Genomic DNA, 23,971 nt, shown 5'->3' with positions numbered 1-23,971 from the left:
GACAATTCAAAGTGCTAGTTGTTGCCTTAAAAGCCCTAAATGGCTTGAGGCTAGGGCATCTGAAGCACCACCTCCTCCCACATTGTTCAATCCTCCAGTTAAGATCTGCCTCACAAACCCAGCACTCAGTACCCTCACCTTCAGAAGTGAGAAAGGATGGTCATCACAGACAAGGCTTCTTCAGTAGCAGTTCCTTGCTTGAGGAACACCCTTCCCCTTGAGATTCCTCTGTCACACATGTTGCATTCTAATTTGTTAAAGGTGTCAGGCTGAAACATTTCTGTTCATTCAGGTTTTTAATTTATTCAGGCTTAATTAATACTATTTTAACCTGGAAACTGTTCTTGGCCTATTATGCATGGCCGCTGAAACGGTGGTATGGAGAACGAGGAGGAGGAAGAAGCGAAGCAAACCGATTATGCACGGGACGGAACACAACGGCGGCAAAACCCAGAGTATGAGATTATGCACGCAGATACTCCGGAGCTGCTTCTGGTTGCGCCATGGTCCCAGGAAGCTCCACTTTCTTCCGCATCTCGCTAATGAGGCTTTTTCGGTGGCATAAGTTGACTCTGCACCTGGTTGCCGCCTGCAGCGTGCATAATTGGTGATTTTAGCCGCTGCCATTCCACCCTGAATGCAGACTTTCCACTCCGTGCATAATGGGCGCTTGAGCTGGTCTGTTTTTATTATCTATGTTTTCATTATAGGCTGGAGCTTTTAAATGCTGGATTTTAATTAATATTGTTTAATATTTTATTTTTATTATTTTTGCTTTGCAAGCTGCCTTGGGCAGGGTCTGGAGGGGTGGAATAAGATATTCTGGGGCTAGATTGAGGTTCATGGAGAACATAAAAAGAACAAATGAAGAAGAATAATGTCACCCCAAAGTTTTTTATTTATCTAAACATTTCTATGTTACCTTTATACCCAAACAGGGTCCCCAAGGCACTGAACATCAAAACTTTAATACATTTGAACAGTAAAACATTTAATTTAAAATAATATATAAAATAATTCAGCGAAAATGCACAAACATAGAAATGTATAATACCAAAGCCAATTATTGGTAATATATCAAACAAAACAAAATAGTCCTCACCTGTGTCCTCACCCAACAATAAAGACAGACAGAACAAATCTCTTTGGAGAGGAAGTTTCAGAGTTTTGGCACCATGACTTAGAACAGTGGTTCTCAACCTAGGGGTCGCCTGGCCCCTTCCCCGGGGTTTGCCAGGTTGCCTGCCGCCACAGCAGCGGCAGGTGGTGGCAGCAGTGGCGGGCAGAGATGGGGGGTGGCAGTGGAGGTGGGCGGCAGCAGTGGGTGGCAGCTGGCAGAGGTGGGCATAGCGGTGGAGCCATGGCAATGGCTGCCTCCACACAGCTTTGATTGTTGTGCGCATGCTTTCTTGCCAGGTCTAAAAGAGTGGCGGGAGGCATGCACATGCATGCGCACAACAATCAAAGCTGCGTGGAGGCCGCCAGCTGCCACCCGCTGCTGCCACCCCCAGCCTCTGCCCGGGCTTGCCGGACAGAGTCGGGCAGGATGGGGAAACTTTGGATCCATGGGTTGCCCCATCCTGCCCGACTCTGTTCGGCAAGCCCTGCATGCTCTGCATCAGAGCTGCCATGGACCACCACCCCCCCCCCCCGCAGTTAAAAGAAAGGAGAAAGGAGAGAAGTGGTGAGTCAAGCGTGCAAGACGCGTGCCCAAGCCTGGCCCGGAGCAGGACAGTGAGCAACGTGGACGTGGCGGTGGTGGCAGCAGCCCCCTTCCCTGGGCAAGGCCCTGGCCCCTGTCCAGTCACCTCCTGCGTACGGGGGGGGGGTTTACCTATGGCCACGGCTGGGAGGGTGGTGAAAGTGCCTCCGCAGCACTAGCTGACAGTGCCTCTGGCTGGGTCTCCACTGGGCTTTGGCGTCGAAGTTGGGGTCATGGCAAAGAAAAGGTTGAGAACCATTGACTTAGAAGGACCTTTCTCATGTTGTAACCCATCTAGCCTCAAATGGTAGAGATACCCAAAGTAGGGCCTCCAAAGATAACTGGAGAAGATGAGTAGGTGTATGTTTGTTTGCACATTTTTATCAAATCATATAAACCGTTTAAATGCTGTTTTATTATTTGGAAGTTCACTGCCTTGGGGAACCCCTATCTGGATGGAAAGGTAGCATAGAAATGTTTTAAACAAATAGAAGAATTGATGGAACTACAAAGGTATCTGGCTCAACCTGAGGCAGGGTCTAAATGTTTATTATTATTCACTGTTTATTATTATTCACATTTAACCTATGACATATATTTTACATTAAATACCAAGTATGACCCTCCCCTAATAACAACACACACATATATTATTATCTGTTCCTATATGGAAACTGATACAAAAGTATTTGATTCATTATGCAAAATGGTAGTAAGATGCTGGAGATAAAGAAATGGGGAGTTCTGTATTTACAGTCATTATCATTACTTCATAATTTGCTTTCATAACTCTGCTGTCACAGACAACAGTCATTTTGTGAACCACAAAGGATCCATCTAAGGATCCAGTTTCAAGTACAAGGAGGAAATAACATACGTTACACACTTGCTTCATATTAGTTGCACTGGCAGAATAAGGAATTAGTTTTAGATTCTTCTTTTACCACCATGGCTCAATTCTAACATTTGTATACTACCTTCAAATTGCAGGCTGCCTTTGAACTATATGGCATGTTTTTCAATCTCCATCTTGCTAAAATCAGCTCCCATACTACTAATATTAGAAGAATAGTTTGCCTTGATCAGTTTGAACTCTCCCACCATGCAGATATTAACTGTTGTCATTTTTTCCTTAATCTAGGATAGTCAGCAGCCCTAATCATTGTCAATTATAGTTTTTAATCTGTTTTTCCATGAGTAAATATGTATGATACACTACCTGGGCCATGTTGCAACTGCAGAAAGGCAGTATAGTCAGTCAGATAGTTCCTGTAACTAGTCATTGCATGTTCTTTAGGGCTTTGGGATGTCACCGCTGTTTTAAAAACAAGTAATCTCTAGAAAAGGTTAATCTTAGTATTTACTTTATTGTAGATGTTTGTATTTACAATAGGGTTATCATACTGACTGTGCAGCCAAGGATGACTGTGTAAGTGACTGGAATACAGAAATAAGAATTAATGAATTCATATTTACTGGAGAGATGAAAATGTTTTATTGGAATTTCTGTCATATATTTTGCTCTTAAAACACCAATTCATTAACACAGAATACTAGCTTGCATCTAAACTACGCGGTTCCAAAGATGCATGAGCATTTATGTCTTAAGAGAGAGTGGTAATTTCATCTTCCCACTTCAGGCCACTAAATCCCTGACATTTTGTTCCTGGAACTGTGCAATGGGAAGGGGAGGAACCGGTAGAAGCTGCTGACCCAGTAAGAAAACTTAAGTACTCCTATATCTTTGGAATGCAACTGGACGCAAGCCACTGTGTCCAAAAAATATCAGCAGCTTTTGATAACTTAAGACAGGATTTTTATGACAAGGAGACTAATCTTAATTCTCTTTTTGGTACACTGAATATCTATAGTTATTATCTATATAACACCATCCATATCCATTGTTCCTCTTAATATTTGTGAAACAGCCTGGGGGTGGAACATGTCCGGGGTGTCCAAGCTGGAATAGGGCCAATCAGGGTGCGGTCAGCAATGCTGCCTGCACCCTGATTGGCCCTGCCCCTACAGCTCCTGCCCTCCCTCCAGTAGGACCTAGCTTGAGTGAGAGAGACAGAGAACCCTGCTAAACTGCTAATGTGCCCTGCTTCCCTGCTACAAATGAGCCCTGCTATGGTTTCTGCTGGGATGGAGGAGAGATCTGCGCCTGCCAGTGTCCCCTGGGTGCTAGTGCCCATTGCATTCCTGGTTGCAACAGGCTTTATCGTTAGTAATAAAGATAAATTAATGGCTTGTAGCCCCCAACAGAAATAACATGAAATATCACGTGCTACTCAGCCCAGTTCCACTTGAATACAGGGCAGATTTAATAGTTGGAGGTCTTATTGTGGGTGTGTGAACATTTTCATATCTTTCAAAGCACCTTTTGGGTATTTGTTTTGTGGGGGGAGAGGAAACACATAAGCATATTGTTCATGCAATTGGTCAAATGCTTTCAGTTTTACTACAGTGGCAGACAACATAACCACTAGCACGATATGACGAAGTCTTGAATCCCACCTAGATTTTCATAGGCACAAGGAGGAAGGGTAAAAATTGTGAAGATGTGCAGCAGTCCAAAACACACCCCAAAATATTTCTCCAAAAGGAGGAGGGCCTTGGGAAATAGCTTGGGCCTGACACATTTATTTGTGGCTATGTGGTACCATGATGTTCACAATTTTCCCATAGGTTATATGCCCTGTATTTTATATTGTTGAAAGATTTTTTGCTGCTTCTGCAGCATTGTGGTTCACTTGTTTGCCTCCTGGGGTTTCCCTGACATTTCCCTGATCTTTCCTAAAGCTGCTTTGTTCACCAGTTTTGGGAAAGATTGTAACAAAGCCTGGGTGGCTGCCATATGAGTGGGCAAGTTTGGCTTTTCCCAGTTTACTCCATTATAGTAACCATTTTCTTAACTGGCAACCTGATTATCCTTATAGCAGTATGTTATTACAATATGTTAACAGGTCATCTGAACTGCCAGATTTCCTTTTTTTAATGTAAATCTCTAACCCTTTTTGTTACAGAGCTAGAAGGAGAAAAGCATATCTCTTCAAAGAAAGCGGCTAGAGAATCTGTAAAAAATGAAAATTGGGAACCTGTTATACATATCAATACAAAGTTATACTGTTTTTCAACTGCCAAATTAGTTTTAGAGAAAAAAACCCTGATGGTGAGGGTGGTGGGGAATGACCACTTCCAAGAGACTGGAGAGGTAAACTATGTGCCACGTGGAAGCCCCATTGCTGCAGTACTGTACTGGTAGCTGTGGTAACAGCTGGAAAACTGCACATAACTGCCTCCATGTGGAAAATACCATTATAACTCTGGGTGCATGATCCCTGATTGACTTATAGCACTCAGCCAACAGAATACACACTTTATATAAAGCATGGCACTAAAACCACTGCCAGAAGGGGCAGCAAACAGGAGCAAAATGGTAAGTTCTGTGGATGTTTTGGCTGCATTTAAAATCTCCTTATTCATGTCGAAAATGATTGCCTCAAATATTTGGCATAGCATTAAATGCTATTTTCAAATAACATTCTACTCTGCCAGTTGGCATTACAACTGCAGCTGCATCAGAGTATTATGCCTTGTGAAGATGGAAGCCAAATCCATTCACATACTACCAGGCAATGCTAAAGGACATTGTACTTGAGGCCATGTGTGTGCACACAAAAACTCTTTGTTGGTCTTAAAGATGCCACTGGACTCTAAATTTGTTCTGTATCTTCTTTTGGTGTGATTATCTTCATTTCCTGTGTTTGATAAGCATGACCAGATACTTTCTTTTTGATATACCAGAATGCTACTATAGAATCAGAATTAAACTGGGGTGACAATAGGGGTATGAGAAATTTGCAAGCTATAGTTCAATCTGTACAACAGATCCATACAGCTTTAAGGCTACACTTTATTCCATAGTATATTTAGTTCTGCAGTACCAAAGGAATGTCCAATCTACCTTACTGGAATGCTCTTGTTTTTAAAAGGAGAAAACAAAGGCAACATCCTGGAGAAAATATCAAGCCTACATTTAAAAAGTATTATTATAGGAGGTGATAGCATTATTCTGAGACTGCATGCATACTGTTAGAGTTAGAGAACATCATTATGTTAATGCAAAACTTTTATTTCAAATTGCTTCCTGGAAAGTGGAAGATCCATAACATGGCAGCCATTGCTGAATGGCTTTCCCCCCACTTTGGTTCCACTGAAAATGAGATTACATGCTTAGATGTGGGTACACCTAATTAGCGGATAATGGGATTCCCTCACTGGCACTTTAGACTGTCTGCAAGAGCCAACTACTCTGAATTATGCAACTTTTTCTTTTACTGTTTTAAGAACATTTATAAAACAAATGCAACAAGCATAAATACTTCCTTTTTGTAGAGTGCCTCTCTTATTTAGATATGGAAATTTTCAAGGAGCAATAAACAGAAACTAGAAAAAGAAAAGTGACTTATATCTTTACAAGGGACAATTAATTTTAGCTCTACCCAAAGCAGTCTGTAATATACTAAGTACTAGAATTTAAGCCCATTTTATATTTAAATAAAGTGGGCGCTAGGCCAGGAGAAGACCGCCCACCCACTTACCCGGCAGCATCCCAGGGCCTTCTCCCGGACCCAGGAGCAGCCTCTCCGCGTCTGCGATGCGGCGAGGCTGGTCCCGGGCCCGGGAGAAGGCCACCACCCACCCACCTGGCAACGTCCTGGGGCCTTCTCCCAGCCCCAGGAACAGCCTCACCACGTCTGTGATGTGGCGAGGCTATTCCTGGGGCCAGGAGAAGGCCCCCACCTACCACGGCCACCCCCAGTGGTAAGGGACCCGGGGCGGGAAAGGAGCTCCTTTCCCTAGGTGGAGAAGAACCCAGGCCAGAGGACTTACTGTGCGGGCTGGCTGCTCTGTCTGCGCTGCGAGTCCCCGGCCGGGCCAGGTGAGGCCGGGCCAAGCAGCCAATGGGGAGCCACGCTTTGCGTGACTCTCCATTGGCGTATTGGCCCTGGATGGACACTCGGAGGGCCCAATCAGGAGCAAGGCCCGCCCTAACTCCTCCCCGTAGCCCTTATCCTTTTATTTAATCTGCTCCGCAGGAGCGGTTAAAGATGTTGCAAATTGGTTATCTTGTGAGTTTGCTTAGGCCAACTACACAAGGCACACTGAGGACAGAAAAGCACAACCTGGAAAAAGGCATTTGTTACAAGTAAGTTTGATGCTTCAGAATTGGTGAATGGGAAAAATAGAGTAGGGATAGCTACAGGGAGAAATTGTGGCACAGTGGCAGAAGATCTGCCTAGCAGGTACAATGCCCCAGGTTCAAACCTTAGCAAGGTTCTGGTATTGATCTTCAAAGCCATTTGCAGTCTGGGCCCAACATATCTGAGGGACCGTCTATCTTCTCATTCCCCCTGCAAAGCACTTTGCTCTGTGGGAACTAATAAGCTGGTGAGCCCTGACCTGCATGAAGCCTTTTTGGTCCTGGCCCCTACCTGGTGGAATTAGTTCCCAGAAGAGCTAAGGGCCCTGTCAGAGCTGACATAGTTCCAAGGAGCCTACAAGACAGAGCTCTTCCACCAGTATTTTATGTTTTTTGTTGTTTGTAAACCACCACGAGCAGGGGAGCCCAGAGTGGCGGTTAACAAATTGAATAAATAAAAATAAGTAAGTAAAAGTGCCAGGCAGCTAATGTCTGGAAGGACCTTGTTGGAAAAGCTGCCAATTCTGGAGACCTGCTACTGGATAGTATTTGGGCTAGATGGACCAGTGGTCTGTAGTACTATTACAGATGTCAGGTTCAGTCTCTTTCTTCTAGACTTTATATAATCAGGGGCTTGCTTATATACCAAAAATCATTGGCCTCAGTGAGAGTTGTTATATTTATACATTTTACCCTGATTTAAAACACAGCTGCCAATCGCAAGACCTAAGGAAGCAGTGAGATCTAAAATTGATATAAGATAATAAATAGATGCACAGTGATGCTACAGAATTGATTGGAAACTCAGCTGCATAAGGCAGTTTACCAGCAACCAGGTGTTTCATCATGCTTAAGAAATGGTTAACATTTACAACTCTTTAATCAAACACCGTCTTATAAGATTAGTCCTGGAGTGTCCTCAGCTCCCTAGGAAAGCTTGTCAAAGTTAAAAACCTCAGTATCTTGCAAGAAAGATTCAGAGTATTGCAGAAGAAGCCCCCTTAACCTTGTAATTAAAAGGAACTATCTGATGATACATTATGATAGTAGATCACCCTCATCCAAACTAGAAAAATGGTATTCAGGACTTAATTAGACAGCTGCGCTGCAAGATTACAGATTCTCATATAAAAGAAATACAGAAGTCTGATTTATCCAGTAATAGCCAGCTGCACTGGTTCCAAATTGGAGAGCAAATCAAATTCAAGGTTTTGATCCTTACATTCAAAGCTTATGCAGGGCTAACCCTGTATCTATGGACCGCTTCTTCTGCTATACAGCCCAAAGAGCATTAAGATCAAGTGACCAGAACTTGTTCAGATTCCCCAGCCTGAAAGAAGTAAAAGTGGCCTCAACCAGGACTGCAGCTTTTTCGGCCCTTGCCCCAGCCTGGTGGAGTACTCTTCTTGGTGAGATCAGGACCTTCCAGGAACTTCAACAGTTCCAGAGGACCTGTTAGACACAGGTGTTCCACTAGGCTTATAGTTGAGGCCAGGAAATTTACATCAAGGAAAAACTGGCCTCCCTGCCTAAGGACCCCACTCACAAAATATCAAGCTACCCAATGTAAATTTGCTCCCCTCCCTCTGTAAGGTATTTAAGGAGGTGGCTTTTAATATAATTTTAACTTAAATGTATATATTATTTTATTTATGTATAATTAGGGTTGGGCGCTTCAGCGTCCGAAGCAGCCGTTCCCGCCCAAAGCAGCCAGTGCCACAGCGTGGGGAGGGGGAGGCATAGGTGCTGGTGCGCCGGTTGGTGCACAGGCGCAGAGTTCTGCACCTGCGTGTGTGCACCGACTGGCGCACCAGCCCCCATGCCTCCCCCCCGGCAGCGCTGGCTGCTTTGGGCGGGAACGGCTGCTTCAGACACCAAAGCGCCCAATCCTATGTATAGTATATAATTTTGTGTATTTTATTCTGTTGTTACCACCTTTAGCTAATTGGAAAGTGCAGGATATAAAAATAAAATATTGTTGTTATTTTACTTTCTCCTGTCAGAGAAATGCTATAGAAAGATTTTGAAGGAAAAGGAAGCATATAAGAATACAGATCAAGTACAGTGCAGAGTTCTGCCACCCATCAGTTTTGCCACCCATCAGTTTTGGATGGCTCCTTAGCTGGGATAGAGGTCCAAGGATAGGAAGAGCAGGAATGTATCTTCCCGTCTTTGTTTCTCAGAAATATATTAAAAGAGTTGATGAGAGAACTGGAATTGTGTCTCACTTAAAAACAAAACCCTAAATGCAACATTCTGAAAAAAGATTTTTAAAAATTATATAGTATGCATAAATTTTCCCAATGAGCATAAATCATTACAGGAACTGGAATTTACAGTCGTCGTATTTTTCTTTCAACGGATTTCTGTATTTCCTACAAAATAACAGATGCTAGGTTTACTTGCAGTTGGAGTTTATTCTTTCAAATGAATGCAAATCCAGAAGCTAGATAGTTCAGAAAATCACAGTGCAAAAATGCCTCTAGATTTTATTTAATTTATTTATTGTGAGATTTCTTTTTGACTCTCCCAGCATATATATTCCATAAAACAATAAACCTTAATTCATAAAACACGATTATGTTCAGGACATTAAATATATAAATTAAAAATTAAAAGCCATTAAAATCAAACAAACGAGTTGGTTAGCCCAGTATCAATCTCTCAGTGTTTTTTTTGTAACTACTTTTTGGTTTCAGGGAGGGTGTATTCATAGAGGGGGGAGGTCAGTTGGTATTTTTGTTGTTCATTCATCGGCATGGAAAACGAGCTCTGTTTTGCAGATCATGAGGAACTGAGTCAGCCCACACAGGGCCCTCAGCTCTTCCAGGAGTTCATTGTACCAGGTAAGGGTACAATGGCTAAAAAGGCTCTGGTCCTGGTTGAGACCAAACATACCTCTCTTGGGCCAGGGATCACCAGCTCGTTCAAATTAGCAGAGCATAACACCTTATGGGAGGTATGATGACCTAAGCGGTCCTTCAGATACCTTCGGCCCAGACCACGAACCGCCTTAAAGGTTAAAGCCAGCACTTTGAAATTGATCTGGAATTCAATGGGAAGTCAGTGCAGTTGCCTCAAAGCTAACCAAATATGAGCCCTCTAAAGCAGTGGTCCCCAACCTTTTTATCACCGGGAACCACTCAACGCTTGACAATTTTACTGAGGCCCACTGCCCTAACACTCCCTGACTCTGGTCGCTATGGTAATGTTTAAACATCCCTTCAAAATAAGATTCAGACACGCTGCAACAATGAACATAAGGAACATTTTATTTTCATGGAAATTTTAACTCATGACAATGTCAAATCAATGGGAACCCTGAGCTTGTTTCTCTGCAACGAGATAGTCCCATGTGCGCCTGCCGGATCATGGATGAAGTAAAGGGCCGGGAGGGGGTAGAAGGCGTCCTTCGGGGCCCACCTCCAGTTAGTCGACGGACCACATATGGTTCGCGGCCCACAGGTTGGGGATCGCTACTCTAAAGTGTTCTCATGAGGACTTGTGCTGCTGCATTCTGGACTAGTTGCAATTTCTGGATCAGAGTCCTAGTAGGCCCACATAGAGTGAGTTACAGAAGTCTGGTCTAGAGGTAATGGTCACATGGGACACTGTGGCCAGGTAATCCATGGCCAGATAGGGCATTAGTAGCTTTGCCTGGCAAATATGGAAGAATGCAAAACCCAAACTAAAAAAGGAACACAACCCAACCTTAACAGGTAGGAACTCAGAAGTTGAGCTGTACAATAAAATAATATAAAACTTGTTAATTATTTATTATAGTGCACAATTAAAAACAGAATAAAAACGTCATAAAAACTATACAGAACTAACAGCACATAAGACCAAATGTGTTTCAACCCTACTGGGTCTTCCTCAGTGGTCAGAACTGTCATAATACACTCTATATAAAATATCTATATTAAACTCTTTATAAAGTGTAGTTGAGTGGTTGAATAGGATTTGTAAATTATGGCTCCAATCAATATATATAAATTTTATCCTTTTTGGAGATATATGCCTAGGGTTACCATTCTTCGCTATTATATAATTCATGTGCGTCAGAAAAAAAGCTATAGATATTTAATATAGATATTTTATATAGAGTGTATTATCACAGTTCTGACCACTGAGGACGACCCAGTAGGGCCAAAACGCGTTTGGTCTTATGTGCTGTTAGTTCTGTATAGTTTTTATGAGGTTTTTATTCTGTTTTTAATTGTGCACTATAATAAATAATGAACAAATATGGAAGAATGCCAGCTGAGCTACCCTAGTGATCTGTGCCTTCATCAAAAACGAGATATCAAAAATCACATCCAAATTCCTAGCAGATGGACACCGTCTAGGCTGGGCAGTCATGTTTCCTCATCTGGTCCTTTCCTACCTAGCCACAGAACCCCTGTCTTGGAAGGGTTGTATTTCAGGTGTCTGCTTGAACCAGACCATCACTGCTTCCAAACATCTGGCAAATGTTTCAGGGAGGGAATCTGTCTGTCTCTTAGGAGGTATAGCTGGGTGTGATGGCATATTGGTGATACCCAAGCCCAGACCCCTGGATCAGCTGAGATAGAGGATGCATTCTTAAGAGAACATAGTAGATGCTCAGTGATCTATAGAAGAGTAAAATGGGGACAGTAAACTAAGCATCTATCTTGGGAATTTTATCACTATATGGAAAAAAAATATGAGATACCAGAATATTTTAATTCAAGATGTACTACATAGCTGGGTGGATGCACATATGTGCCATACAAGTACATAGGAAGTTCAGATAGAATAGCCAAAATTAGTTCATGGACCTATCAAAAAAGAGAGAATTTTTCTACAAAAACTTTTGTACAAAGTTATTTCTACAAAAGCAAATTCACACAAAATAATTCTTGTTGAGGCAGGCTAGTTGACATCCTCATAATGTCATGCAAGTTGCCTATTATTTTTCTTCAGGCACAATCTTTCTGTTTATTAAGTGGCACCTCCGCAGCTTTATTCATTCTCAACATCTATTGTGCTGGATCCAGTACAAAAATTTTGATTGTGTTAGAACTCTTAAGCAAGCAGAAATATAAGCAAAAGACCATGGTAGCCATTTGTGCTAGTCTACTTACTGTATCCTAATTTCTGCAGCCACAAATGAGACCAGTCTGGCCTTACCCTAGCCAACTTCACACAAGATGTGAGATTCCTCACCTCACCTGGGACAGTCCTATAGTCAGCCTTTCCCCTCTGGGGGTGGGGGCCATGGAGAGGATGTGGTCCCTTCCCACTCAGCCTTTTTTACTTTCCCAATCCACCCTTGATAGAATGAAAAAAACTGTTACCCATCTCTATCCTTATGCTTGGGAAGGATTCAGTTAAGACGATGGATCCTTAACAGCACAGGAAAAAGCATTAATCCTGTACCATATCATGATCATCACAGTAGAATATATCATGTCATCAGATAGGGCATTAGAATATATCATGTCATCATCAGATATCATGTCACAAAGAAGTGTAACTGTTATACATTTGGAGTACTTATGACAACTGAGGTAAATCACCCATTATTTGATAAATAAAAAGAATGTATGCCAAAGAACATTAATTTACTTACATCTCTTCTGGGGAAAGTCCCTAGGAGCTTGAATTCATCCCATGGATATCCCTTGGAAGCTACAAAATCAAAAACGACCTGTAGTTTGCTGTTGGCTAGGAAACGTCGCTCAAAGAACTCTCCACTGGGTGTCCGGATGCGCAGCTTACTGACTGATTCTGGGCTCTCCTCTTTTGGCTCTGGAGGCAAAGACTGTTCTAGGGATAGCCTAATAGCCTGAAGAGAGGAAAAAATTAGTTTCAGCTTCAGCTGTAGAATGCAGTTATTTTTGTTTTATTCGTATTATGTAATTGATGTATTTGCAAAGATTATCATCTGATTCATTTTAAGTTGATGTCTTGGATTCTGTAGTCAGACAGGCATTCTCTCCAAGGCTTTTGAACCTCCCAGTAGTCTGAACTCATGTCAGGAAAAGGAAAAGCAGCCTCTTGTTAATAATGTCTGATCTTTATCTTGTAGCTCCCTCTGGGTACTTAGGTTGTACCAGACATTCTTATACACGTACTTGGGTTTAAAGGCCAGGGAAGGACTTCTGTACCTTAGGACATACTGGAACCCATCTCCCTGATAATGGTGCTATCAGGCTACCAGGCTGGACTGCAGGGTCCTTGCTTCCCTGCTCCCACGAGAAAAAAACTTCATATATAAAACTGGGATATATAGGATTGAATCAATGGAAGGGTGGGATGATTTTTGCCAGTTTCTCCCTTCAGTGCGCACTAACACTCCCCTCATGGTGTTCCTAAGTCTTCTGTCCTCAGGAGCAGCAATCTGGAAATTCAACAGCCAGGCATACACACATACTCCATGTCACTTGGAAGGCCCCAGTTCAATAGTCCTGAATATACATCAGACCCCACACGCCTTGGCATCTCTAGTTGAAGGGTTTCATGTAACAATTTTAGGACAAGCCTTAGTTGAAGACCCACTGAACCTTAGCCAGCCCTTGTGTATCTGTAGTGAGGGGAAGGGTTTCTCTCTTGGTTTTCTGCACTCTCTTCAGTGTGTTCATCAGGCAAGCAAGCAAGAATCCTGAGAGAGTGAGGTTGCCAAGGACTTCAGAGGATGGTAGGATGACTGTGGAAAGGGGGATAAAATCACAACCATCCCCTAAATGTGGGCATTCTATACTTTTTCTGGTGGCTATGATGATGATGGTGGTGTTTTTTCAGCTTTCTCTTCTTTTTGTATCTGCCCAGGTTCTGGGATAAGAATGTAGATGTTGTGGAGAAGAGTGGGGGTTAATGGAGTGGGCTGAGCCCATTACTTCCATCCAAAGCACAAAGTCCTTATCTCAAGGTAGGTAACAGATTACCTGTCCTACAGTTTGTCCAGGAGAAACTGTTCCAAAAGGCCTACCACCTGTCAACCATAAACCTCAGTGTGAAATGGCCTTGCCCAACTTTCCTGGAACATGGAACAGGTGCTGCATTGGGGGGAAATGTTCAGAAGACCCACAGGTAGCTTCTAACCTACTAAATATCACAGTTCAAGTAAAACCATTTCACCTCCTGTGCTGTTTTTGTTTGTTTGTTTTCAAGGAGGTTTTAACAAAAGGTATAATGAAAAATGTGATCCTCCACCTGCAGTCTTATGGTACAGTACATTCTACTAACTTGGATTTCTACTCTTATTCTGTCCCCTTCTGGGGAAGGACTTTGGTCACTGTCTCTCTCCTGTCCTTCTGTTTCAGAAGGATGAAGTTCTCTTCCTCATTACAGTTCCATGATTTTTATCTCACTGACACATTCATCTCCATTCATTCCTTAATAACAGCCCACAAAACAACTAATTAAAATAAATCCTTCTTTTATAGCACATTATTAAACCTATAGTTTACTGCACAGTAGTGATAGGTAATTTAATTGTGGAACAGAAAGGGCTTAAGAAAATTTGATTGAGGGAATAATTGTTGAGTGCCAAATTGCTTTTTAATTCATAATATCAAAACCATTAAATATTTACACAAATAAATTAATTTATGAAAACCTGTAACCTCCTCCTAGGCAAAATTCTTGACCATTACTAAGAAAACAGAGCAGATAAGAAAGACAGACATCTGGATTTGACTTGAAACTTACATCAAAATGATCTGAACCAAGACACCCCACCCAGATTCTGTGTATACTTCCATGGCTTTTCCACACAAGGTGGAACACAGGTTGAACACAGCATGCCTCCACTTTACTGAGGAACATAGAATCTCAGAATCATAGGGTTGGAAAGTACCTCCAGGGTTATCCAGTCCAATCTCCTGAAGAATGCAGGAAAAGCACAACTTCTGCCTACCCACAATGACCCCAATTCTATGCCCAGATGCTTCCCGCCCCCCCAAAAAACAGAATCCCCCCCAAAAAACAGACCAGTCTTGCCTAGAGGAAATTAATCTCTCAACCCTAAAGTGGTGATCGACATTTCCCTGGGCCTTAAGAGGGCCATAAGAACCAGGGACCGACACAATCCCTTTTGCCCACCCCCTCACAATCTGCCTATGTTTGCAGAATCAGCATTTCTGTCAGATGGCTATCTAGCCTCTGCTTCAAAACTTCCAAAGAAGGAGACCCCCTCCCACTGAGAAAGCATGTTCCACTGAGAAATTGCTATGTCAAGAACGTCTGACAGATGTTTAGACAAAAATTCTTTTGAATTAATTTCAATCCATTAGTTCTGGTCCAACCCCCTGGGACAACAGAAAACAATTCTGCTCTATCCTCTATATTAGCGATCCCCAACCTGTGGGCAGGCGCACATGGGACTATCTCGTTGCAGAGAAACAAGCTCAGGGTTCCTATTGATTTGACATTGTCATGAGTTAAAATTTCCATGAAAATAAAATGTTCCTTATGTTTATTTTTGCGGCGTGTCTGAATCTTATTTTGAAGGGATGTTTAAACTATACCATAGCGACCAGAGTCAGGGAGCTTTAGGGCAGTGGGCCTCAGTAAAATTGTCAAGTGTTGAGTGGTCCCCGGTGATAAAAAGGTTGGGGACCACTGCTCTATATGATATCCTTTCAAGTACTTGAAGATGGCTATCATATCACCTCTTAGTCAACTTCTCTCCAGGCTAAATATCTACTTCAACCTTTCCTAATATGACTCGGTCTGCAAACACCTCACCATCTTTATTGATCTCCTTTGGACATGCTCCAGTTTGTCTACATCCTTCTTCAACTGTGGTGCCCAAAACTGAACATAGTACTCTTAAGTGAAGTCTAGTACAAATGAATGGTTGATTGATGATTTACTTGGATAATTTTATGATTGGGGGTTACCACAACATGAGGGACTGTATTAAAGGGTCACGGCATTAGGAAGGTTGAGAACCACTGATCTAGAGGAAGTCAACACTGATGCTGGATTTGGCCAAGGTTCATTTGTGAATTTCAGTAAGCTGTGTATTATGGGGGAGGTAAGAGGTCCCGTGTTACCAGGATGCATAAATCCAAATACTAGATCTGTTGCCTTGGAGGACCATCTGGTTCAAGGGATCAAGCTATTTGAATGAATTGTTCATTATAAATGCAAACATTATCGCTCAAGGAGTATACAGCCATTCTGGCATAGCATTGTCAGGTAATGGTTTAGAGTGTAGCTTGTCTCTTCGAATAAGGAGGCTGGTCATAGTAAAAAGTCATTCCGCTGAAAGACTGAACAAAGATCCTGTGGATCTGGTAGAAGTTCTGGATCATCTAGAGCAGTGGTTCCCAACCTTTTTATCACCGGGGACCACTCAACGCCGGGGACCACTCACCGGGGACCACTCAATGCCTTTTACTGAGGCCGGGTGGGGGGGTAGTTTACTCCTCTACTCTCAACCATTGCCCTAATGCTCTCTGATCGCTATGGTAATGTTTAAACATCCCTTCAAAATAAGATACAGACACACCACAACAATGAACATAAGGAACATTTTATTTTCACTCATGAAAATATTCACTATTTTAACTCATGACAATGACAAATCAATGGGAACCCTGAACTTGTTTCTCTGCAACTGGGAGTGATGGGAGACAATGACACCTGTGTGTTGTAAAGGGCCGGGGGGATGAAGTAAAGGCCCGGGGGGGGAGAAGGTGTCCTTCGGGGCCCACCTCCAATTAGTTGAAGGACCACATGTGGTCCGCGGCCCACAGGTTGGGGATCGGTAATCTAGAGCAGTGGTCCCCAACCTTTCTAAGGCTGGGGACTGGCAGGGCATCGGGCCACGCCCGCGCATTGGCCCGTGCCCGTGGGCCGCGCCTGCGCCTGCGTTTCGGGCCGCGCCTGTGGGCCGCACCCACGCTCGCACAGGCCACGCCCGCACATCAGGCTGCACCCGCAGGCCGCGCCCGCACGGGCCGCGCATGCACGATGCGCGGCCCGGCCCTGATTCCCTCTCCCCGCCCTCCCGCAGTAAGAAGCTTCCCGGGCCGCAAGCTTGCGGCCTGGGAAGTTTTTTACTGCGGGGGGGGCGGGGAGAGGGAGCCGCGGCCCGGTGCCATGGCCTTCGCAGCCCGGCACTGGGCCGCAGCCCACACATTGGGGACCACTGATCTAGAGGATAATGATCTGCTTCTGCTTGATCACAACTTAAGGAAGCTCTTGGCACAGTGGTCAGGATTAGGCATGTGCATATTCGGCTCGGAAATGTCCAAATCAGCCCTCAGACCCTCCCTGAGCTCCCCTGCAAGTTTCAGGAAGATTGCACCAGGGGGTCCTGCTCCCAAAGAGGGTCCCACAATTCCCTCTTTGGGAGCCCCTAGGATGGGACCCCCTGGTGCAATCATCCTGAAATTTGCAGGGAACTCAGGCAAGACCCTCCCTGAGCTCCCCTGCATGTTTCAGGAAGATTGCACCAGGGGGTCCAATCCTAGAGGCTCCCAAAGACCTTTTCCCATAGAAGTCTATGGGAAATCAAGTTAAAACCAGAGATTTCCGAACCTCCATTCTATCCAATGGAGCGGATAGGTGTACCCTCTTTGGGAGCCCCTAGATGGGACCCCTTGGTCCAATCTTCTTGAAACTTGCAGGGGAGTCAGGGAAGACCCTCCCTGAACTCCCCAAGAAGTTTCAGGGCTGTAACTTACACTCCCTCTCTTCCAGCCCCCGGGAAAGGCAGGGGAAGGATTTCCAATGCAAGTCAATGGCCCAATTGACTTGCATTGGCTCCAAATCAATTCAGACAGCTCCGAATTGATCCGAATCGGCCCGATCTGAATCCAAAATGGTTCAAATCGGCCCAATTCAGATCCGAAACGGTCCGAATCGGGGGCCCCTTGCACATGCCTAGGATGACATCCAATATAAATTTATCAGTTCCAGTTAGGGTGGGGGATCTGAATGGTAGATTGAGGACAAGTGTTAGAAGGTACTGAGACTTGTATTTCATCTTCTGAGGCATAATAGGATGAGTACAGTGAGTGGCCTGATAGAGAAGGTATTGTCGAGACAGAGACTGCCTCTTTGACTAGTTCCATGGCGGTTTGTGAGGAGCTGAGTTTTTAGGGTGAGGGTAGATGAAAACTTTGTCTTGGAAAGCTTCTCCATGTTCTTGTGTTTATGTCAAGCGTTTTTAGGTGGTAGTTCCAAGGAGCTTTGGGGGGGGTGGAGATACAGGAGCAGAGTATTAGCTTTTTTCATTGCTGGGCCTGAGGTGGTCAGTAATTTTTAATCCAAAGATGCTTGGATCTGACTGTCAGCATTAGAAGACGGCACTCTCAGTGGTGGCAGAGACAAGATTGAAGAACGGATGCTTTGCTCCCTCTACATCACCCTGTAAAAGGTGGGAAACAGTGTGGGGAATCCTGATGGCTTTTGTTGACATTCTGTTGACATTTTGTTGACATAAAAACAACTGTGTAGTATGTGCAATTACTCATGTTGGGTTACCAGGTACTCAAACAATATACTTTGCTCTCCAAGTAGGTGCCCCTCCCTTCCCAAGTGTAAAAAAAGCAACATGCTGTGATCTTCCTCCACTCCAAATTTATCCTTACAGGTAAAAGGGACGTCATAATGTTCTATAGATTATGACAAAAGGCAATAGGAAAGGGCCCAATACACATAAAGAAAAGTTCTTAGATGAACATAAGGGCCAAAATACAAAGTTGTTCAATTATCCTGATAGATAATCCTGTTTATTAGACAATCTTACCATTAATTATTAGAAATGGAATTTGAAATCCAAGGCAACACACAACAATACTTTATGTTACTCCTTTTGATCTTTTATCTAGTCAATGCACTCCTGCTTTTGAAAATAGGTGTATTTTTATTATGTCCTTCTATTTTCCTTCCTCAAGCACCTGCTTTCTACCTTTTTGTTTTGACATTTCCCATTGCTGCACAACAGATGCAACATTATTTACCTAAGATAAGCAATTAGACCAGAGAAAAATAAACAACAGTAGCTCATTAGAGGTATTTTCATTGTGCAAAGCATACCATCCTGTCTAAAGTAACCAGTCTCTAGTGCTTCAGCAGCAAATGGCTATTTACACTGGATATTCCAATGCAGTTGACTAACTTAAAGAACAATGATGGGAAGAATAAAGTTAACAACTCCTGGGGTTGGCTTACTGTTGATTAAGAAGAGATATTCAGTATGTGAATAGATGAGTGACTGGATCTCAAACAGAAATGCTGAACATCAAGTCCCTTATGTAAGCAAACACTATCGCACAACAATAGAATATAGGTAATCTGCACACTTGAACATGGGGAGTGTTAGTAAATAGCATTGTTAACAGTGCTTTTGTATTGCTATACAAATAGATCTTATTTTCTTTTCATTATTGCAATTTGCATTAAAATCAGGAAAGCCAGTTACAGGTTGGAATGAGGACTGGTTCTGCTGCTTTGTGTAAGAAAACAGTTTCCAAAAGGCCATTGTTTCTAAAGCCCAGCTTAATAAACACAATATTGCAGAAGGATATATTCCATCTATACAGAACATCAACATAAAGAGGAGAAAGAAATTAAAGTGCACAGAGCACAACTTTTATCTTTAATTTAATATTATATTTCTATCCCACCCTTCCCTGAAGGCAGAGAGACTATGTTATCACTTTATTTGGGGACTGTTGTTATGATTCATATCAACACAAGGACACCATTAAGCTCAGTCACAATATCGAGCTAGATCCAAGATATTTTAAATGACTTTTTAAAAATTCACTTTGTTTGGTTGTATCTGTCTCTCCCTTGTGCCAATAGAGGTACCATTATCACTATCATTATCAAGCTCAGTCACAAAACATCAAAACTGAAGAAACCCTGAGAATTATGCAAACAAAACAAAGATTATGGGAAATGCACAGTTCTCTGGGTTTCTTCAGTTCTAATTTCTTGTCATGTTTTAATGGATATAAGACACCAGTACCAACTGCATAAGTCACTTTAACTGTATAAAAACACTAGTACTGACCAAATATGTCACCTTAGCTTTCAATAGGACATTCTTGAAACAAACAACATAGAGTTAAACATTGCAGCTGCCAGGTCTGCAAGATATATGCCAAAGAAATCTTTTGGATAGCCTGACTTTCAAGATTGTGGAAAGAATAAATAAAGTACAGCAATCTTTCTGTCATAAGAGTCTTTGAAGGTCAGAAACTATACCAGACTGGTACAAATCCATTTGGTTGTGTCACTGCCTGTGTCCTAAAGCACACATTTACACCTTAAAACTCATGTATGACCATTCCAGTTGCATAAATTCTGACCCCAACAGCAATAAGTGCAAGGAAACTCTTCTTGAGATATTATAAGCCCTTGATATATTGTTTTCTTTTATCACAGTACCTCACAAGAGATTTTCCACTAGGTACTGACTGTAAAGTACTTCTTAGCTTCACAGCAAGGATGATGCATATCCTGCTTGGTGAATGAGATTTCACAGAGGCTCACTGTTCTAGATGTACGTCTTCAGTCGGAGACTATTGGTCTTATTTCAATATCACTTAAAATACTAGTAATTGTATTTTTATATTTTAGTTGTGTATTTAGATTTCACTGAATTTATTGCTGCATTTTGTGGATTTGGAGTGTTAGCTACCTTAGGTATTAAGGGAAGTAATGAGAATATGTAGGATAGCAAGAGACAATAAAGAAGGAAAAATTACACGCAAAAATAATATACAGAATAAGAGCCTTTTCAGAAGACACATTACTGATAATATTGAAACTGGGTTACAGGCATGGTTTCGTATACATTCCCTCTGCTCTGTCTAATTGTGTTTCTTCTACAACAGTAAAAAAATACCTTGGGGACCATATTACAATTTTTTGTACCACAAGGGTACTTCTTGAAAGAAATATGAATTCTGAAATTTTTCCTTTCATTTTTCAAACTTTAAGTTTATTCTTTCTACTTATAATTGAACCAAAACTATATCTCACCTCGCGTTCTTCTTCTTGTTCTTTCCTAATCTGTTCTAAACGAAATTGCTCTGCTATTTCTCTTTCTTGTGCTTCTCTCTATGGAATAGAGTAGAAAAGTGTCATACAAGATTTATCAAGATATATCATGTTTTTCCAATCATGTCTTTGTTAAGTAGCAAGCAACTCTTCTTTTAAACTTATTCACAAACCAGGACAAAAAGGGAAAATGGCAAAGTCAGTAATATGAGTCCCACCCACCTAAGAGAAATTACCAAATATCTTCATTTATCAGTAGCAACTAACAAGCACTAATATAAAAGAAGATGCTGAGACTGCCATTGGTTATTTCTTCAGCCTCAGTGTCAGTTACAAATAAGTTTGATAATCTGTTCCTGTTTATACTATTGGACAGCATGTACATTGGATAATATATCTGTGATACAAATTAGAATATTTTACTTCACCTGGACTCAACAGTTTGGTTACTGGATGAGCTTCTTTTTGGAGAGAGGGGGAGACTGTTCAAAGACCAGTTCATTGTTCTATGGTGTGATGCTAACAATGCCCAGAAGGGTATACAACATGTTGATGCCTTGTTCCTTATTGCCACTGAATTTTTATTCCCCAAATTAACTATTGAATTACTTGGCAAGTACATGGAAGCTTGAAGATTTCTAGATGTCTATTAAGCATAATAGTGAACAGACTTTAGGAGCACTTAATTACTGACAAGATAAAACATAAATTATACAGAAACAATTCAAGTAGTATTTTTGTTAGTTGTGGGACTTGAACCACAATCAAATTTTATTTATATATTTACATTCTATTTATACCCCACCCCTTCCAACATACCAGCTTAGTAAAGCTTCCAACATTGTTTTATAAAACATACATAATAAGTAATAATCTTAACCATGTTAACTGGCTTGTGGTGGGTAACAGTTGATAAAACCCCGTAACAATAAAATACCATTAAAATACCAATAAAACATTCCAAAAACAATTACTTAAGAATACATGTACTTTCTCCATTAAGTATATCTCCTATGTCTACGTCTAAACTTCCTCTGCATACGCAAAAATAGTATGTCAAAGAGAAGGCTGAGTGAGAATTCTTGGCCATTTTATTAACTTACAAATCACTTCAAATTCAATGCTCTGGGCAAGACATGTCGTATTATATTGCCTGGTCTGACAAGCACAATGAAACATAGGATTATGTAATAATGTGTCAAAGCATGGCAGCTTATGGACTATGGCTCAGATACAATGGAGCTTTTACATGGGCAGAAGAATTTCGACATGCAGAAAACAATGTCAACCACTGCAAAATGCCTTCTGAAATGCTGCTCCTGCACAGGGACTGGTATTGCATAATCTACAGGCTTCTGCCCATGGAACAGCTATGCCCATCCTTCTGCCCATGGAATAGCTCTGGTGGTTCAAAGCCAATATATGAGTAGTATATATATAAGGAAGCCCTGGAAGAATTCAGTTTATGCTGAAACCTAGGAGAAGACTGTCTCTCATGCTGTGTCTCTTAGCAATTTTCAGAACTGAAGTAATAGCCTCATGTGTCAGTCAGTTCTAAAGAATGCTGGCTCCATGCATCCATAGACTCTACTGCATATTACTACTTATTTCAGGAGGCATGAATAGTATCTTGAATACTACACAGACATAGCACTGAACTTACCTTTGCTCTGTCCGCTTCAAGTGAGATTCTATAAGCTTCATCCTGTTCTCTCTTCACATTCTCTCGGGCCTCACGTTCATCCTGGGAGAGAAAAAGAAAGGCACATCAAAAATCAACTTAGAACCCTGATATTATTTCATACTAGATGGTAATAACTGTAAAGCAAGAAGCCAAAGGAAAATTACACATAAAAATATCATCTTTTACCATTCTGACTGCTTGCAGGTGTCAGCCAGCCTCCTCCCCCTCAATTGATAGTTGCTCGCCCCTGTCTTATAACAAGCCTGTTAGTTCATACAGTGGTTCAGCTGTGAATCTGGTATGCAGGAATTCGCTTATCCCCCAGAAAGTTCCATGGAGATAGCCATGGAGATAGCCATGACTGGTTGGGAAGGTCAAGGTTATGCCAGTAATATCTGTATTATATACCATAGCAGAGAGAGAACATCCCCCTTTCTTACCTTGCCTCTACCCATCACTGTGGCCAACCTGGTTTCGTTTCCAAGATCTGAGATCAGGCTAGTTTGGCTATTAGGCTGCTAAACTAGTGTACTCAGCCTTTATAAGGCTCAAGCACACTTGGTCATTTCTGGTGAGAATTGACGCATATATATAAATATATGAAGAATGTATGCATATGAATACATTAATCAAAATTAGAAACATAAAGAAAACCTTAAAAGAAATTTGTAAGCCATGGTCAGAGCTGGAACATACCAGATGATGCTTATATACATAATAATAATAATAATAATAATAATAATAATAATAATAATAATAATACCTTTATTGGCATAAAAAAATAAGAGGCAAATACAGCCAAGCAGGGTAATATAATAGGGTAAAATACGCTAATATTAAAAACTAAACCAGGATAAAATAGGCTGATTTAAAACATCTTAGTTCTGACTCAATAAACAAGTATTAAAAATTAAGCTACACATGATGTAGTGTTGGTTAGCAAGGCGATTGCACAAGTTAAAGATGTTACTTAAGCATTACAATTAATTATAACCTTAAGTGACCTCAATTGAATCGTGACCTCAATTGAATTTAGCTAAGTATTCCTCAGCTCAAATTAAATGTTTTTATTTCTTGTATGGCAACCAATATGTCTCAGCAGCCATAAGAATCTTTAATGCTAAAACTGTATCCCAGTTGTTTTACGGTATTCCTATTTGGGCAAAGACTCTCAATAGAAAGATAGAAATGATCCAGGGAACCTTCTTCAATGAAATCCTTGATGCGCAGGGGAGAGAACGACTGAAGATGGCGCCGTAACATCTGGGCTTCTGTCCGGCTCTTAAGCCATGCTGAGGGTCAGGAGCAACCGCACCTGGCGGACCTGAGCAGATACGCAAATCTGCTCGCCGGTCGCCCCAGGAACCGGGAACGGCATCCTGAG

The 23,971-nt window shown here is 41.9% G+C and overlaps 1 protein-coding gene across 1 annotated transcript in view; it reads right to left on the bottom strand.

The window, feature by feature from the left end:
* The window catches only part of FAF1 (Fas associated factor 1), a 236,228-nt gene that overhangs the window by 14,017 nt on the left and 198,240 nt on the right, over positions 1 to 23,971 (bottom strand). Inside the window, exons 16-18 of the mRNA XM_077333794.1 lie at positions 22,567 to 22,647; positions 20,886 to 20,963; positions 12,505 to 12,720 (exon numbers count right to left, since the gene is read on the bottom strand). Of these exons, the coding sequence (XP_077189909.1) occupies positions 12,505 to 12,720; positions 20,886 to 20,963; positions 22,567 to 22,647 (375 nt within the window). The remainder of the gene's footprint in view (positions 1 to 12,504; positions 12,721 to 20,885; positions 20,964 to 22,566; positions 22,648 to 23,971) is intronic.

The sequence above is a fragment of the Paroedura picta genome, chromosome 4 (genome assembly GCF_049243985.1).
Source record: "Paroedura picta isolate Pp20150507F chromosome 4, Ppicta_v3.0, whole genome shotgun sequence".
In the NCBI taxonomy this organism is placed as follows: Eukaryota; Metazoa; Chordata; class Lepidosauria; order Squamata; family Gekkonidae; genus Paroedura; species Paroedura picta.
The sequence above is the reverse complement of the archived record's forward strand: the minus strand, read 5'-3'. Positions and strand labels throughout refer to the sequence as shown.